Genomic DNA, 20270 nt, shown 5'->3' with positions numbered 1-20270 from the left:
AAGCTGCAAAGTCGTCATTGCCTTGATTATCCTTGGTAAGATGATGAATATTGCTCATTAAAATGAAAGGCTAATTATTCAAGGACAATGATTTCTCTTCGTATACAAAGCATTTACCGTCCCACAGACCGCTGTTAAAATATGCATAACGGTGAAGAAAATGCAACTAATTTCACTATATTCATTATATCATTCTGAAAAGACAAGGTCTACGAACAACAGATATAGAGAGAAGGGAAAAATGACAAGAGAAAATGATGATTACGTTTTACTTAAGGATAATGCGTTCATGAAAGCGTGACGCATTAACATATTGTTTTGAATCAAGTTCCATTGTCAGAAATACATTGTACGCACGACCAGTGGCGAATCCAGGGGAGGGGGCACAGCCGGCCCGTGATCTTATGAAAAAAAATAGATAGATAGAAAGATCACGATCTATCTACCACGATCCTAAACAGTGGTTCTCTACCAATTTTGAGATCCATAATCAAAATTGGTAACATAAATATACCGTTTTTACTCAAGTGTGCCCCTTTAAAAGTGAAGACTATTTTTTGTCGGGAAAATGTGCCCCCCCCCTTTGGAAAATCCTGGATCCACCCACCCCTGCGTACGACCATGGACCTATTACAATAGGTCCATGGTACGACCAATCAGTAAACTAAAGCTATCAATTCCAATATCGTCATAAAAAATGGAGATGATTTACTAATTGGATTTGTCTTCGGAAACTCAGACCACACTCTTTTGTGTTCCGTCAATCTGACTTTCTATTTCTCGTTATCGTTTATTATCTCCTTTGGCTCTGTTGTCACCACATCCGCCCCTCTCTCGTTCTTCTATCTATCTATCTATCTATCTTTCAATATTTTTTTTTATTCAATTCACTTATTTGACATCCTTTAAACACAAACATATGTACAAGTATACAACAACAAATGAGTAAAAGAATTTAAATCACAGTATAAGCGATAAAGAAATTGTAGAAATATAAAAGAAATGAAAATAAACTGTAGCGGATGTAGAAAGTCATCATGTGCAAAGAAAAACAACGGCAGAGAGGATTAGAGAAATGTCATATTGAATTGTTTCGCAAGACAATTTGTATGGAGTTTTTCTTATTCTAATTTTTCTCAAATTTTCACTCCCGAAATAAAACCAAGAATTGATATTGGAAAATGTAACCTAAATTCATCATTTTAGTAACCGATGGTGTTGCAACATAGTGATGAAATTAAGTATACAGGAAATAATATATTCATGTATAACAATATCGCTGTGACGAGTCATCATTGACTCTCTGATATCATTTTGTATTTTTCATTATATGTTTATTACTATAGATGTTGTTGAATATGATTATAATGATTTTTATCAATATTTATGTCATTTCGGTTGGAAATAAATATGAATCTGAATTTGAATCTCATCTGCAAACGACCCAATGACTTTTTATAAGAATTCTGAAACGTTCGAATTAAGAGCTCGTTCCCACTGTCGTGAGATCCGATACGATTGTCCTTTCGTAGATGATCGTAAAAGTTTTTGGGTTATCGAATTTTCGTTTTACAATTTACAACGATTGCCACGACTGACCTCAAGATCTGTCAAGATCTGATTTAGACCGTGCTTTCAATCGTGGCAGTGGGAACAAGCTATAAGACCTCGTTCCCACTGCCATGAAATCCTTAACCCCCCACTATTGGCTTTCCATAGCTACTCGCAAAATAATGAACCTTTCAAAATTTTCTACGATCAATACGATTTTCACGACTGTTTTGTACGATCTTATACGATTGTTCCATGATTAAGATCACGGTTTCAATCGTGATACGAATCATTACAGTGGGAATTAGGTGTTTGATTTTTTTTAACGATTATCACGATTGCCACGACTGTTCTTATACGATCTATCTGGTACGATGTGATACGATCACTACGATCATTCCACGACTAAGACTACGGTTTCAGTAGTGAAACGTGACAGTGGCTATTAGGTGTATACATCTCATTCCGATTTCCACTGTAGCACATTCTTTTTTCATACAAACGCAAAGAATGAACAAAGAGATTGGATGCGTAAGACAAAGAGGAAAACATTACGCGTACAATTCATTTTGAGAAGAAAACAAGTGTACAAATAATTTGCCATTGCTCGCCATTTAATTCCATACGAGGCATCAAAACACATAGGCATTATGCCTAAATAACATAAAATGTAATGAACATCAACACAATCTGAATAATGTCGTGAGACATAACAAAAGACTACATATGCATTAGAACTGTGGCATACTGAAAGATATGGTCACGTAAACACCAGGAGGGTAGTAAATTCTCCCTGGGGCTGTTGATCACGTGACCCACCCGCAGGATAGTAGTTTTCCCCTAAATCTTGGTAATCAACATCTTTGGAGCATATACTTTTATATTAATATTGGTGATATGTCAGGTTTCAAACCGTCTACATATTGTATAAGGCTATATCCTTTCATGATCCTCCTTACCATTGACGTGTAACAACCAAGATTAGCCACATTATGTACTATGCTTCCTTAAGCATAGTACATATGACATGTATATGCATACATCAATACTATGGTTGTGTCAGCAACCACGTTGTATCTGTGCATGCTTTCTTGATAAACGCTGTAATTGCCCGCCCAACCTTCCAACCTTATGCAGACCAAAGAGTTACCTTCAGATTTCATGTGCTCCTAATTTTGAACATGAAATCAATAGCTCTCCCATCCTCCCAACCAATAAATGCTGACATAATTCTTCCCAACTTCCCAACCATAATGTCCTGTCTCACAGGAGTATCATAAATCGTGATACACAAAATTTCCTAAACATTTACCATGCACTTAATTTGCATCATAGAGCTCAAGGACTCAATGTTTCTCCCAACCTCACAACCATGCTGCCATAATTCTTCTCAACCTCCCAACCATAATGTAATGTCTCACAAGTGCATCATAAACCGTGATACACAAAATTTCCTGAACATTTTTCATGCTCCTACATGTAATTGCATCCTAGAGCTCAAGGGCTCAATATCTCTCCAAACCTCACAACCATGCTGACATAATTCTGCCCAGCCTCCCAACCATGGTGTAATGTCTTACAGGAACATCATAAATCCTGATACACACAATTTCCTAAACATTTTCCTTGCTCCGAATTTGCTTCATAGAGCTCAAGGAATCAATGTTCCTCCCAACCTCCCAACCATGCTGACATAATTCTGCCTAACCTCCCAACCATAATGTAAAATCTCACAAGAATATCATAAATCGTGAAACACAAACTTTCCTAATTATTTTCCATGCTCGTAATTCCATCAAAAAGACTCAAAACTCAATGTCGCTCCCAACCATGCTAATCCACTGTCGTAATTCTGCCCAGCCTCCCAACCATAATGTAATGTCTCACATGAATATCATAAATCGTGATACACAAAATTTCCAAAAGATTTTCCATGCTCCTCATTCCATAAAGAAGAATCAAAAGTCAATGTCTCTCCCAACCTCCCAACCATGCTGGCCTACTGTCGTAATTTTTTCTAGCCTCTCAACCATAATGTAATGTCTCACAGGAATATAATAAATTGTGATACACGAAATTCCTAGATATAGTTATTATCAAAGGTAACTCAGCTCTACGTATAAAGTCAGTCGGTATGGTAACACACAACAATCGTTTATTGTTAAACTGCAATGCCTCACAATCGTGCAGCCCCTGTCCTTTACCTTGTGTGTCTAAATTCTGTACTGACGTTTGGTCCTCCCCTCTCAATACTATAAAATAAAAACCCGATATTATTTTAAAAAAAGTACATAGGGTGGGAGGGGAGGGAAACTTGTTGCCACGATGGGATTTCAAACTGCAATGGCTTTATACGAGCACATGTCACTATAGAGCCGGGGTAATAGTATGGAGCCCTCATATTAACTGTTAGGTTCATCGACATCTTTTGAATGAAATTTTAATAAACGTTGTATATTTGGACTTAAGTGTAGAAAAATGTACTCAATCCTTTATTTATTTTTTAAATCTAATTTAATGCTTGTAGACTCTAATTACTATTGTTATGTTATTTTCAATGTTTTTCTCAATAAACATGTTAATTTTGAATTAAATTATCTGATCTTGGTCATTTTCATTTTAAATCACCAATTCGTGATGATATATTGCTACCAAAGATTTATATGCACAAATGGCACAAGAATTTGCACTCTGTACTCAAATGTGATGATACTACTGTGACATCATGAGAGCAAACAGCAGTTAATCAAAATATTCTTCAAGAGAAATAAGGATTAGAGTGGGAAAGTAAGTAAAATGACAGAATTGTTTGCCTTTATGCATATATTTGTGTGTGTCAGTTTCTGAGAGAGAGAGAAGGGACAGGAGATGGGGGGCAGTTAGAGGAATTTGCTTGTTTTGGAAGAAGCAATCATAAGACCTTACTGTTCATGATGGGTATACAGGGGAGGAGAATTATTTCTACAAAATTTGGAACCTGTATACATAATGTATTTTTCTTTCCATATAAAAATCATACCAGATTCATTTCCAGTTGAAATAAAAAATAAATATCCTATAGCCTACGAATAGGTTTGCTCTCTGGCCTAGATAATTTTGAGAATCCCCTGAAATATTGTACCTAGGTCATGGTTATTGATATATGATAATGACATAGAAGTCGCCATCTAAAATTAAGTGCTCCCGACCGTTATTCATAATAGGACCTATATTGGAGACTGTACGATAATTATGTAAAATAATTTGATTTGTTCTTATTTTTGTTCAAATTATGAAATAAAGGTTCATTTTGTTTTCTGCGATTAAAAATAAAAAGAAAAGACAAAAATATAAATGAAGAGTTTAGTTGTAAAAGTGGTTAGGTCCACTTTTTACCATTCCGAGAAAATCTATGTTTTTTATTTTCACTTACTGCATTACTCTTATGAGAAACTAAGTTGTCATGATGTACTACCCTATTGTGAACATAAAATTGGGTATAAAAGAAATCTACCTGTCTTCATTTTTTTTCTATATACTCTTTAAAAAATTACATTGTGGACCTAACCCCTTTTGCAACTAAACTGAAATGAATCCAATCAATATTGATTAAAAAGGTGATTTTTCTTTGCCACTTTTATTCACGTTTTCATGTGCTTTTCAAATTTTCGTTGTTTTCATTAGAACGACTAAAAATATAGAGGTTTTGAGAAGAAAACAATAGAAATTTATGAACAATGAACCTGACCCCTTTTGACAAATGAGCTCTTCAGAATAGTTTGTTTGCAAAAGGGGTTAGGTCCACTCTACCATATTGCGATATTCTTATACGAAACTATATTGCAATATTCTTATGCGCTACCCTACCATGAGAACATAAAATTGGCTATGAAAGAAATCTACCTGTCTTCATATTTTGTAAAATATTCATTTCCCCAAAAAATTTGTGTGGACCCTATAACCCTTTTGCAACAAAACTGAAATGGACCTAACCCTTTTTGGAGAAAAAAAATTTCTTGGCCATTTTAGATCACTTTTTAATGGGAATTTCAACTTTCTTTGGTATCATCTTATAGAGCTACTAAAAATCTGTACATTGAGACAAAAAAAAATCAAATTTGATGAAAAATTGACCTAACCCCTTTTGCAAGTGAGCTCTTCAAATAAGGGCTTCAGAAACGTAAAAAGATGCCATCGTAATTACATTCAACCATTATTGTCAACAGAGGAACACTTAGACGATTTAAGGGACAAAATTATTATGGCAAAAAATTTTTTTGGAACCTCTTCTGTAATATAAATCGTGAATGTAATTAGTAGAATGGAAATTATATGAAGAGGGCAAATCAAGCTCAATTAAATTCCCTCCCATAAAGTTTCCAGTTATTGCCTGAGCAAAGATCCTGACAACTTGCAGCTAAAATAAATCAAAGTTGCAGTAATAATCGTGACAGGCAAGAACAAATAGATCAATAAAAATAAGATTACCGAACGTAAGAATGAATGAGTGGCATGATGTATTATAATCACAGAAAAAAAACCAACGATAATTATTATATCAGGTCGCGCATTATGCTAATTAGTGACCAAATGCTAATTTACATATTTTTACGCTATGCGCGAAGGATGTTCCATGACCACGCCTCAATTTCGCTGGAGTACCTTAACAGTTGCGGTGTCCATAGGCTTGTACATGAATGAATTGAATTGAATTGAATTGAATTTATTACAGAACGTCACCGGCAATTGCCAACATTTTGTTCAAAACAAGAAAATATATACATAAACAGATAAACAAAGACAAAATAGTATTTTTTGTCAAACAACAAAATCAAAACAAAATATAACAAAGCAACTTATATATAAAAATATACACTATAAACATTGGCATTATTCGGGTACTCATTTTAACATGTAAAATGGCAGCAGTGTGCACTTTTGACCCTCCAAAATTTCCTTCAATTCTGACCGGATGCAGAAGCGGAGTTTCCACCCTCTGTCCAAAACTGAAAAACACCCCTTTAAATGCGTTTTTTGGTCACGCATGTGTATAGCAATCATAGTTCGAGTTCAGTTTTGTATTCACTTAGCCGTGAACCAGAATAGCCTGGTGGTTGAGTCGCTGCCCGGCAAGCAGTAGATGACAGGTTCGAATCCCGCTGGTTCCAATTTTTTTCTGTCTTATGATTTTCATTAGAGATCGAGCATGAGATCTTAACTCTTTATCTGCTCACAAATAACTTATTCAAAAATTATAGGTTAAAATATTTGACGTGTTTTAAGTGTACAGGTAGTGCACCCTGTCACTTTGTATTTTAAGAAGTATTATATACGTGTATTTTTTTTCTTTAAAGAAAGTGAGGTGTGGTGATAAAGATCTACAAGCGTAGATCTTGGTAAACGATAATATAGTGGCAACTGACATTGGCTTTACAACCTTTTCATGAAATAGATGTTTACTGCAACTACTTTTATCTATCTTTAATAAGCGACCCACCTATCACTGATGAGCAAATTAACAATTGAACAATCAGATTATCAATGAATCAACCAACAGTCGATGCATTAATTGACTAATATACACAAATCAACCAACCAGTCAGTCAGTTATTTAACGAGTCAAAATTTTTAATCATTGTGTTTATTATTATATCAGGGGCCGTTTCATAAAGCTTTTCGTAAAATAAGAACGACTTTAAGAACGACTGGTGACCATCTCTTACACTCTAAACCATCGCCAATGAATATACACTGTTAAAAAACCCTGATTTTACAGAAAAATAAAAGAAGATTTTGCAGAAAGCAATACCAGAATCATTCTTTAAATTCATGAAACAGGAATTTTTCTGCAATTTAACAGAACAGGTCTGTTAGAAAAAGGGGAAAAGAGTGTTTTATTTAAGGAAATTTGTAAGATTACACACACCAAATACCAATTTCCTGTAAGATTACGCAATCTGGTAAGATTACAGGTGTTCTCGAGACTCTGCTGCAGGAACTTCTTTTAGTTTAAGGATAAATTTTCTAACAGTGTAGGACATATACCATCTACCACGAGATAGGATCACCAGTCGCTTTTAAAGTCACTCTTTACTTACGAAAAGCTTTATGAAACACCCACCAGGTGGCACATGACCATATTAGTGAACCACGTTTTTCTGTTAACACACAAAGGCACAGTAAACATCAGTAATAATGAACAACATATAATGGAGTAATAAACAATGTATACAATCACACATAGGTACATAAACAAAATATATTCATATGATGATCTTTTTTGACAATTTGAATCAAACCTATATAATTTTAAACTTTTGGCCCGTATTCTGTAGTCAGGTTTAGGTTAGCTCATGGTCTAACTCTGTGCTAAAATTATTGGGATCCAAAAGTTAAAAAATTATGTTTAAATTGTATATTTCTATGTTTGCTATATTGTTTCCTTATGCTTTCATAATGAAGAAAAACACCTCAAGTATATAATTCCTAGACAATTATGAACGATTTGGGAATCATTTGAGTTAATAAATTGAATGTGTACTGTTAGGGTTTTGTACTCCGATAGGCTCTCCATAGTTAAACCACAATTTTAAACCAGGGTTTAATTTAAACCCGACTTCAGAATACAGGCCTTAATGTAGAAGATGGAACAACAGTGAATTATATAAAGTTAATTTGAAAGAAAAAAATAAATCCCTACCAGACTACACAGGATATCAACAATTTCTATATACATATTTACATCAATTCACTACACTTTGATTGCTGACAAAACATCTGAAAATTCTAACATTGATGTAAACCGTGTCTAAAAAATGAGGTATGTAGTAATTTCTTTTAAAAATTTGATATGCATATATTCACCACCAGCAATTTACACTTCATCTGCCGATAACATAGATTTAAGAGTGAGCCTAATAAAATAGGTGATGTTTTAATTGAATATTCAGGTTGGTTCAAAATTGTTCATCTCTTAAAATTTGTATTAAGACAAATACAACAACAATAATAAGTCCTTTGTTTTAATTCCAATGAAAACAAGAATGGATATTCCATGATTTTAGGATTTTGTCATATGATCCATTTTGCAGAAGATTTGATTATAATATATATTTGACAAACAAAACTTTTATACACTGTTAGAAAATTTATCCTTAAAATAAAATAAGTTTCTGTAGCAGAGTCTCGAGAACACCAGTAATCTTACCAGATTGCGTAATCTTACTGTAAGATTATATCATGTAAAATTACAGGAAATTGGTATTTGGTGTACGGAACCTTACAAATTTCCTTAAATAAAACACAATTTTCCCCTTTTTAAATAGTCCCGTTCTGTTAAATTGCCTTAAAAAATTCATGTTTTATGAATTTACAGAATGATTCTCTTATTGCTTTCTGCAAAATCACTATTTGTGATTTAGAGCTTCACAACAAATGTGTTATTACAATAATTATGCAAATTTTATATAAAGAATTATCATAAAGAAAGGAAAGGGAAAGTGTCTTAATATGACTATCCTGTAGTTTGCCGTTTTTGCATTGTTTTTCAATGGGCCCCTTTTCCATGTGGGAACAAGGTTTTCTGAATAATTTTGTATAATATACTATACATATAGTGTCTTGTTTAATGGATTATGCACTGCAGTGTATTTCGATTTGGTTGTATTATTTATGAATAAACTTTTTGAATTTTGAACAATACTACTCGAATCAATACCGTAATGTTGTCTTTTATCACTTTTGACAATCTGAAATGATTGGAAAAAGGACAAGATAATGTTTGCCGAGTCTGTCAAAATATCTTTCAGTACGTGTGTTATGCTGATGAAATTGTCTCCCTTCTCCAACGATACGATTTCTTTGCGTTCTAAATGTGATGTACAAGATTGCCATCCAAACATAATTATGAAGAATAACCACAATTAACTTGATTAACTAGTTATCTTAATTACGATGAAATGAAAAAAAAGAGCAAGATGTTTTATACATATATTTTTTCGATTCGTTTTGAAATTTTGGATTTCTTGTAATTGGACATTTCTTTTTAGAGTATAACACATCGTTAGGAAGCTTACATTAATACAACAGCAGCATCTCGAACCACAAAGCTTACACTGTAAAAACGCTGTTTGAAATGTTTAGCACGTTGTTTAAGCCTGTCACTCTAACAACTACTGTTTAAACTTTTTAAACAGCTGTTTAGATTTTTAAACAGCTGTTTAAACTTATTGAACAGCTGCTTAAACTTTTTAAACAAGTTGTTTAAAAGGATTAAACAATTACAAAAAAATGTTGTTAAAGTGACACGCTTAAACAACGTGCTAATTTTCTTTTACTATGTAGCATTCATCGTGATTGATTGCATTGACTACATTGCATTAACTACAATACACAATCAAGTGTAAAAATCAAGTGTAGAATTAATTGCTAACCTTTGTGTTACGGGACCGAGATCAGAAAGACAGTATGTAGCCCCCTTTTTCCTATAAACGACGTGTTATATTTGTTTTCACGCGAATTGTCCAATTACTTTTTAAAGTTTTCAAATCTGTTAAAAAAGGGACCTCAATATCAAAATGATTGATTGACCCTTGTACAACCCTTGCAGGAATGTACGAGCCACAAGTGACCCACTTCCTCTCCCTTACCAAATTACACGGAAACTGGCTGGGGACAGGACTTTCACTGTAACTGCTTATTTGAATATTGGAATAGGTTGATAATATTGATAATCTGCTTTTATATAACGCTTAATACATCGGAACGACGTGTCTAAGCGCTTCACATAATTATATTATTACCCTAGTCATCGGATTCAATCAGTCCCGCACACAATGTGTGCACATCCTCCACTCCCTGGGGAGTAATCCAATCAGTCACCGGTGAGGCGCACATAGTACTGGACAAGCTACAATGACTTTCACATCCTACCGGGTACCCATTTAGCACCAGAGTGGCAAAGTGTGGATTAACGCCTTGCCAAAGGACGCCAGATCGCGGTTTGATTCGAACACACGACCCACTGTTTACAAGGCGAGAGTCAGAACCACTACACCACGGCTCCTCCACGGTTAATTCCGAGACTAAGGAAATCACCATCTGTCTATGAATTTAAAAAGGGACTTGAGATATTTTTATCTTCAAATGCTTGTTATGCTTTAACTATTCTCCTTCTTGATGTAAGCGCTTTGGGCCATTCCTGGAAGAGCGCAGTACACTGGAAGTGTAATTTTGATACAATCATTCACAAATGTATTTGATATACATGTAATTATTCACAAGTGTATTTGATACAATTATTCACAAATGTATTTTGATTAATTATTCACAAATGGATTTTAATCAATTATTCACAAATGTATTTTAATTAATTATTCACAAATGTATTTGATATAATTATTCACAAATGTATTTGACACACTGTCAGCGGACCATAGTAGCAGAAAAAGTAGCAATCTACCCTGTCAAACCATTTGAATTGATAAGTCGAATCATCAATTGATATGTTTCTAATAAGAGCATAGCCCACATTCTCGTCAGGTTGGTCTGGATACCAATCTAGAAAACAAATGAAAAACAATGGTGATAACATAATATGCCCTTAATACCATACCATGGTCTTCACTTAAAAAAAAGGGACACACTTATGTTTTAACAGCATTTTTACATTGCAATTCTCATGGGGGGACACGGGCCGGCTGTGCCCCCCCCCGGATCTGCTAGTGCTTGCTTCGCAGGGGCATAGCAGCAATGTTCCATCGAGCTAAGAAGTGCATTGAGAGAAATGGACAACATGTGGAAGATTGAAGGCGGGAAGCTTTGTCAAAGTTGTGGCCAAAATGACAATGAAAAGGAACGTTACAGTGAAGACAATTCATTGATTTACTGGTTCTCTTGTTTATTTTTCTTGATTGATAAACATACGCATGGATTTACGCTCATGGTTTGTGTGAATGCTTTTGTCTCTGTTTCAGCAGGTAATCACCTGGGTTTTGACACTTTTTCAAACGATGGCTGTTGTGCGCTCAACCATTACAACAACACTGAAACGAATTTTACCAGATGATAAAGGAATATTTTCTCTATCCTCACATGCTAGAAATTCTCTTTGAATCCCAACTTTATTAAAAAATGTAACATTTTTTCTGACTCGCACTGTAGTTACACAACCCTCTTCAACTTACTCGTGTAAGAGAAACTGGTCCCCGAAGCATCCTTTTCACAGACCCAGGTTCCGGACCTGTTACTGCAATTTAGCCATAGTCGTCTAAAGTATCCACCCAGGAACCTGTTGGAAATGGCGTCAGTTTCTTCTTGACTTTCAACCAATAGCAACGATGCCTGTCTCTCTCCGGCATCGCCTTGCAGATTGACACGTATGCTACTACAAGTACTTTTTGCAGTATCGTGATTCGTGCCATAAGAAGAGCTTCCTTCCCGGGAATAACACTTTTGTCCATAGTAGAACCACTCCGACGGACATAGGTCTGAAAATGCTGTAGAAAATTGATTAAGGGAAAGGTCGAGTTTCCTCTCTTTCTATCTAAAAATAAATAGATTTCTACTAAATCATCTTTAATCAATATCATTGCTAAAATTATTTTCATAACTATATTTACTGTGGCAATCTTTCAATATTGGTTGTATGATGTTAGTATTATCATTTTATCATTATTACGATTATAGTTTGAATCATCATCATGAGTATTATTGTAATCATAATTAGTATTGGTATCTTAAATTGTCGGTGAACGGAGCAGCAAGCAAAAAGGCACCAGGCCCCACCATGTAACTAGGAATTCCAGTGGGTGGTGCAAAACTGTACTTTAGTAACTTAAGATTTGATTTTCTTGTTTGAATTCATATTTGTAGTTGTTATATGTACTTATGTATATCCAAAGGAACTGCGCTAGCGCCATGAGCGTCTCTGGACGGTGTGTGTGCTTAATAAGACATCACTATTATTATTATAATCATTGTCATAGTCGGGATGTCAATCTACCTGCTTCACAGTTGGTCCCCGTGAAGTCTGTACCGCATGAGCACGTGTAACCGCTTGCTTCTTCCACACAGGAGCCTCCATTACTGCACGGTTCAAGCGCACACGCACTCCCTGAAAGAAACAGAGACGCGTTCATAATAGGTATGAGTATATTATTTCAATGGAAGCGGGACTGGAATCGGGGAAGGTGGGGGGGGGGGAAGCTTGACGGTCATTTCCCTGCAGGGGCAGTGGAACCGGGGGCTGGCTGCAGCCCCACTTTTTCCAAAACCGTGTACAGAAACGTCAAAATCACAATCGGATTGTTAATTTTTTTGCACGCACCTTAAAAAACCGTTCAGCGGCCACCGCCCTGTCCAAAAAAAAAAAATAATACCGGAAAGAAATGCTTTTTGCCTCCTACTCTTGATACTGCTGCTGCTGCTGCTACTACTAATACTACTACTACTACTTCTGTTGCTACTTCTTCTACTATAACTACTATATACTACTTCTACTACTACTACTACAACAACTACTACTACTAATTCTACTCCTTCTACTGCTAGTATTACTGTTAATACTACTACTATTTCTACTCCTGCTTCTTCTTCTACTACTATACTACTACTATTACTAATACTTACTTATTTCGCAATGGGTACCAGACCACCCCTCTGTACATTCGCAGCTGTACCCGTTCAGTTCATTACGGCATTCCCCATCATTGTTACATGGATGACTAGAACATTCGTCGATGTCTTTGAAATAAAATGAATAAAGGTTGATCGAATACATTGACCCGTATTCTCAAAAAAGGTTTCAATTGTGTTATGATCCTTTTTATAGGTTCTCACCAGGAAAATTTCGAAATCTTTGTTTTAAAACTTATTTGTTGTTAGAATTACTTATGTCTGTCTATGTTTTCTACCCCCTATTGTTTATTTTCTATGTGAATCATTATATATATAATTAAAAAAAAATAGAATTGCTCCCTATCTAATAAAGCAGACCAATTAAGACTAAGAATGTCACCGATTTATGATTTTTTTTCTTTCATTGATTTTGTACGCAAAGGCAGAGAATCAGTCATTTTTCTTATGATATAGTCTCGTTAAAAGTCAGGCTGTGTCGTAATATGTCGTGACTTTGGTCACAAAAAGTGGACGAGGTTTAAAAAATTGATTAAACTTTGCAGCATATTATCTTTGTGCGCTTCGGGAATATAGAGTGAAAAAACGAAGGGGGCTTCATGGCCCCCAGTTCTGGTGGGCGTTTCATAAACCTGTTTGAAAGTTACGAGCGACTGGTAACCCTTCTTTGTTGTTAATGGTTTACATCAGATTTTCATGCTGATCTAGTTCCTGAAAAAGGATCACCAGTCGTTTGCATCTTTGCTCGTTACTTACGAAAAGTTTTATGAAACACCCACCTGTAATGGTAAATACCTGTTTCACAGTTTGAACCAGTCCATCCATCGGTACACTGGCAAGTGTAATGGTTAATATTGTTGATGCAGACACCCTGATTACTGCACGGATTGCTGCTACATTCATCAATATCTATGAATATAAATTATACAAAATAATAATAACAATACCAACACGCTTATAAAGCTCATACATGTATCACTGCCAAATGCGTCCCTATGCGCTTAATTGGATATTATTACCCTGGCTTTAGCCCCGCAGCCTTTTCCAGCGCGGTGGCATTTCAAGGAATAAATTCCTGCCAGGTACCCATTTACCTCACCTGGGTCGAGTGCAGCACAATGTGAGTAAATTTCTTGCCGAAGGAAATTATGCCATGGCTGGGATTCGAACCCACGACCCTCTGTTTCAGAGTCCGAAGACTAATCCACTGGGCCACAACGCTCCACAAAAATATACAATAGGTATATAATTGAGATATTGCTTAGTACATTTCCGGATTTTTTCAATGCTTGATTGTCTCATTTTTCTTGTGTTTAAACTAAACTAAGGCTCTATACCGTTTTCACAGTTGTTTCCTTGCCATCCTCCTATGCACTGACAGGTGTATCTATTCAAGCCATCCAAACACACACCGTCGTGTTGACAGGGGTCGCTTTCACAATCGTCTATGTCTGCAAAGATGGAACGAAACTTACCTTTTATTGTGAACTGTTCTTATCAGCTTTAGTTTTGCAATGAATATATGCTAAAAACAAGCAGGTATAACTAAATTATGGTGTACATCAATGTTGATGGGACGACCTAACCACTATATACGGTATATGTTACAATGATCTTTGATGTTTGAAATCGTTAAATAACCATTCAATTTACAGTGCGTATCGATAAAAAGTTTACACTTTGAAAAGTCCCCCACATTGAAAAAAATATACAATATATACTGGGATAATTTTGTCGCACACATTAAGGCTTTTGTTTCATTTATCAGATGAAATTTTTATTTTTGAGAGAATCTTACAGAGTGAGATCAGAACCGATTAGCGCAGCTCTTCATGACTAACTCATCTCGTACATTCATGTATCAAGTCTTGCGCAAGTCATTTTACATGAAATTTCTTAACGTAAGTGTTGCTCCCTCAAGCGAAAAAAAAATGCCGATTATCATTTGGCCATTCGCTTAAAAAAACCTTTAACAACAATATCGAAAAAAAGTTTTAGGACAATACAAATATATCATTTTTACAGGCATAATATTTCAAAGTGAAAACTTTTGAATACGCACTGTATAGTGAAACACTTTTACATTACATATCGACATCGCTGTTAAATCCCTCCCGTCCATCTGTTTGCGTATAACTGTTTTAGCCATCATTGCAATTGACGCCATATTGAAACGGTTTATGAAAAAAAAAATCTCCAATTTCATGCTATTTCCAATTTTCTCTCCGATTCCTATGGGTTTTATTTTAGCTGATTGAACAGTCTCAAGAATGTCAATACAAGAACGAAACAATAACTGATTTCAGAATTACTTACTTACTGACATCGCAGTTTAATCCTTCCCATCCCTCAGTACATTCACACGTATAACTGTTTAAACCATCATGGCATTCGGCACCATTTTGACACGGTTCTTCCGCACAGTCATTAATATCTGTGACAAAGATTCAAAGATCCATAAACATAAAGATAATTATGTTCATTTCATTTATCATTTATTATTTGTTCAACTATTACAAAATACATTGTCTAATTTGGAGGGCCCATCAGCGAGCATGAAGCGTAGAGCTGTAAATTTTTATGTTTAGACCTGGGAAACTGGACATTGTAAGTACTTTTATAATCAATAACAGGATGCGTATCTGACTCAAGAATGAATGTGAGCGCAAAGCATGAGCCAAAAATCTTGATTTACCTGATGAAATTATATTCCTGAAAAGTGCTAGATTTTAGAATTACTTACTGATATCGCAATTTAGTCCTTCCCATCCATAAGTACATTCACACGTATAACTGTTTAAACCATCATGGCATTCGGCGCCATTTTGACACGGATCTTTGGCACAATCATCAGTATCTGTAACATGGATTCAAAGATTCATGAATATCATTAATTTCATTTCATTTATCTTTTCCCTACTATTACACGATACTTTGCGCGAGCACGAAGCGTGGAGCTGCAAATGTTTGATGTTCAGGGGCCCGTTGCAGAAAGAGTAGCAATCAAACGCAACTCTAAAAATCATGCGCAACTTGATTTTCAACCAATCAACAGCGCGCATTTTTGACTTGCGATTGATTTTTTGACTTGCGTTTAAACGCAAATCTTTCTGCAACGGGCCCCAGACCTTCAAAATGGGACACTGTAAGTACTCTTTATAATGAGTAACAGGATGCGTATCTCACTTATGAGTGAATGTGAGCGCGAAGCGCGAACCAAAAATCTTAATTTACCTCATCCTGAAAACAGACATTTTAAGGACTGTTTGTAGGAATTCATAAACAGGATTTCGATTTAGAAGCCTCATGAATGTCCATACAATTAATGATTACTTACTGACATCGCAGTCTAATCCTTCCCATCCCTCAGTGCATATACACGTATAGCTGTTGATACCATCCTGGCAATGACCTCCATTTAAACACGGTTCGTCCAAACACTCATCAATATCTAAAATAAAATCGAGTACACGAGTGTCACCTTCTATCAATGTACTACAGCAAAGCACGCTTCTACCACACACACTAAGAAGTTTGCAACCTAAATGAACTACTGGTAGTACATTTTGGGGAAGTAATCTTGCACCATAATGTGGAAAGGGTGTATAAATTCTTCATTTATGATTATGTACACCAAGAGATGCTTGTTTGTATCCTAAAAGATGCAACTTTTCAACAATTAAGGTGCGTGATACTGTAGTTAAGAAAGGTTAAGATTTGCACCTATATTACTGTACATGGTTCATCTCTGTACCCTGTTCGTGCTATTTAGGTGATTATTGTCGCCAACTACATCTTTAAAGGTGCAAAAATAAGAATAATTATACTCTTGAACCCCTTTTTATAGATGTGTGTGTACAGAGTAGCGAAGTGATGACGTCACACACAAAAAAGCTGGTTCATACATTGAGTTCAAACGACATGACTTGAGACATCGAATATAAGAACTCGTGCTAGCCTTTATGATATTCTAACTTCTAAGATTAAATTCTATGTTGGCGTTATGTAGTATAATCATAGAGGAATGAAGCGTTAGTCCATCAATTTCCACGTTCCCCTAATTTCATTTCATCATATTGCATTTTCCCTTTCTTATTATGTCGTATATCCGTGTATGAATCCTCATATTTCTTACATAATCATTCTTTAATATGCGAGGGGATTCACACTCTACAGGCAGCGCTTCTTCGTGGTACCCCTCATTTCCATACTCATTTGACATTATTTGGTACAGACTTTTGTTATCTTTACATTATACTCTTAAATAATTCTTATAAACTGACCCACTTGATTTCTAATACCATTTGACTTGTATTTGTATTTTATGTATATTTGTGATGGAAATGAAATCAATTTACTTAAAAGTTAACCAACTTATATTGCAAAAAAAAAATACTTACTCTGTCCACATCTCCTTCCAGTCCATCCAACTTCACACAAACAAGTAAATGTGTTTACACCGTCCACACATACCCCGTCGTGTTTACATGGTTGACTTGTGCATTCATCCAAATCTGAAAAAAAGGATTTATCAACTTGTTGAAACAGTTAAAGGTATTATTTAACTATCTGAGCAGCCGATTTAAAAATATTCTCAAACCAAGTTGAAACATGCATGTGTACAAGTACATGTATTAGAACTAAAAAAAACCCTGAAAACAACCATTATTGAGAATGAAAAGCTAAAAATGCAAGGCAAACCCAAATTTTGTAATTAGGTGTCTTAAAGACGCTTAAATAGAACACATAAGTGTATGACAGGAAATTAAGATGGTGTTTCCGGTCACTTTATATTTCACTTTTTGAAGCACTAAATAATGATTTCCGGACGCGATTTTTTTCTGGGCTGCATTTTTGTAACACACAGGTGACACGAACTGACACGTGTGACCTTTTAGGTCAGATTTGTAGAAAGTCAAATCAACGTTAGCCAATCACGTTAATAATTTTTTTTTTTTTAAAGACTGATGTTGCATAACGGATGGCATTCTCCCATTTGTTTTACGAGTGTGTTGGTAATTTATCCGATCAACCTCAACTATTCACTTTGCCCCGTGGAGACGTTCGGCTACTAGAAACCTGACAAGCAAAAAGCCCCCCCCCCGCCCAAAAATATATAAAAAATAATGATAACAATAATAATAAATAAATACTTACATAAATAAATACAAATAAAAAAACAAAAATGAATAGATAACAAATAAAAATAAGATAAGATACAATAAAATAAAAATAAAAAATTGAAAAAATAAGAAATAAATTCAAAAATAAAAGCTTAGCAATTTAAAAAAACTGTCCAGGTCTTCCTTTTTGAGACAATCAATTTGTTTAATGAATGAACCTCTTCGTTGTTTATTTGTTCTTGCTTTCTCATTTATTTTGCTCCTTCTCTTCCCTTTTCATCGTCGTTTAATAATATAATCATGCGGCATCTTTTAAGAGAACTATTCCGAGGGGCAGAGGAAATGGGGGCGCGGCATAAGGACGTTCCACGGTTAAAATGAAATCCATGTCATTTTCACCAAATTTTGCACAGAGGCACTTCAGCACATAAGTATTTCAAATATCCAAAAATCATGGGCTTACTACAGTGAGTTTAAACGTCTATTACTCAGTCAAAATCCATGTAACTTTCATCAAATGTCATAGTTCAACATAAAACTGCATAAATAATACTTAATGGATAATTCATTCATATCGCTATTCAATTGTCCCTTTAAGACTACCAGCACCCTCAATCCTTTAAAATGGTGCGAAAAGATCACAAAAGCCTATCTCAAAAATTAAAAAATTTCTGTAACAAATTTTCGAAGTACAATAAATGTTTCACTTTTTTAAACCCATGTCATTTTCACGTAGAGCGTAGAGGAATGTATACTTAAGAGGTGTAAACATAAAAAAGTGGTTCTTGTACTTGTTTTTAAAATAACAGTACTGTTTTGTAGGAAATAAGCTTTTTAAACACCGAAATCGCCCCGAATGCTTTGTATCTATGTGAAATTTTTCAAACTGCTCTACAGTTTATTCAAACTAGAGGTCACTGCAACCATGGACCTATGAAAAGATGGACGGTTAACGCGGGTATTTCTTTGATCCAATGATAGTCACCGTCACCTGGTTATGCGTTTGTTGATGAGAACATACACAGGTGTTGTAACAATAGCAATTACCATGACTACCAAGGGTATCTGATCACTCAAAGACGGAACAGTTTCCCGGTCCTGATTATTGATGGCTGATACCCTGTTTCCCAAAACCTAAGATTATATGTGAAAAAATTACCCACATGTATATTTTTTAATTCCCAGGGCTTGTTCAAAGTGTAAACTTTTTTTTATACGCACTGTAGAAAGGAAAAAATAACGCAAAAAACAACATTGTTCGCGATTTTACCCCAATATATATATATATATATATATGAATATATATATATATATATGAATATGAATAAATAAATAAAAAATGATTATATATATATACATATAATCATTTTTTATTTATTTATTCATATTCATATATATATATATATATATATATTAATTTATTCATATATATATATATATATAAATACATATATGAAAAAAAATCTTTAAATATTTGGCATGTCTTTATCTTAAGAATGAAAAAAGATAAAATCATAATAAACTTTCAATTCAAGAAAATACACATGGGTAGAAAAACGACAAAAAAGATAAATTAGATGAATCTATGAAGTACAGGAATAAAAAAATAAAATAATTTACTCCCCGTCAGCATTTTTTCCCGTTTTGGGGGCCCTTCCACATGGTTCTTTATGTTCAACAAGTGGAGCACCTCTGGTTGTCTCACCTGCATCACGCGATTCAATATAGCAGCAGTGCTGACTCTGACAACTACTATAACTCGCACAAGATATTCAGTGATACTTGGTTACTCTTATGTCCACGTTTGATGAACTAGACCAATACACTTACAGAGATAGATGTATGATGGTGATTAAACAAATACCCCCAACATGGAAAAAGTTCATTGACCATACATGACCTTTGACCTTGATCATGTGACCTGAAACTCGCACAGGATGTTCAGTGATACCTGATTACTTTTATCTCCAAGTTTCATGAGTC

General features: G+C 34.9%; 1 protein-coding gene across 1 annotated transcript; it reads right to left on the bottom strand.

Moving 5' to 3' along the window:
* Positions 1 to 10688: 10688 nt before the first annotated feature.
* LOC121430275 (fibropellin-1-like) lies at positions 10689 to 19920 on the bottom strand. Its single transcript, XM_041627553.1, has 9 exons — positions 19908 to 19920; positions 17565 to 17678; positions 16502 to 16615; positions 15908 to 16021; positions 14502 to 14615; positions 13960 to 14073; positions 13159 to 13272; positions 12533 to 12643; positions 10689 to 10747 (listed from the first exon to the last, which is right to left on the bottom strand). The coding sequence occupies exons 1-9, from the start codon at positions 19918 to 19920 to the stop codon at positions 10689 to 10691; spliced, it is 867 nt and encodes a 288-aa protein (XP_041483487.1).
* Between the last annotated feature and the right edge of the window lie 350 nt (positions 19921 to 20270).

Source organism: Lytechinus variegatus, chromosome 16 (assembly GCF_018143015.1).
Source record: "Lytechinus variegatus isolate NC3 chromosome 16, Lvar_3.0, whole genome shotgun sequence".
NCBI lineage: Eukaryota > Metazoa > Echinodermata > Echinoidea > Temnopleuroida > Toxopneustidae > Lytechinus > Lytechinus variegatus.
Note: the sequence above shows the minus strand (reverse complement) of the source record. Positions and strands in the feature narration are given on the sequence as shown.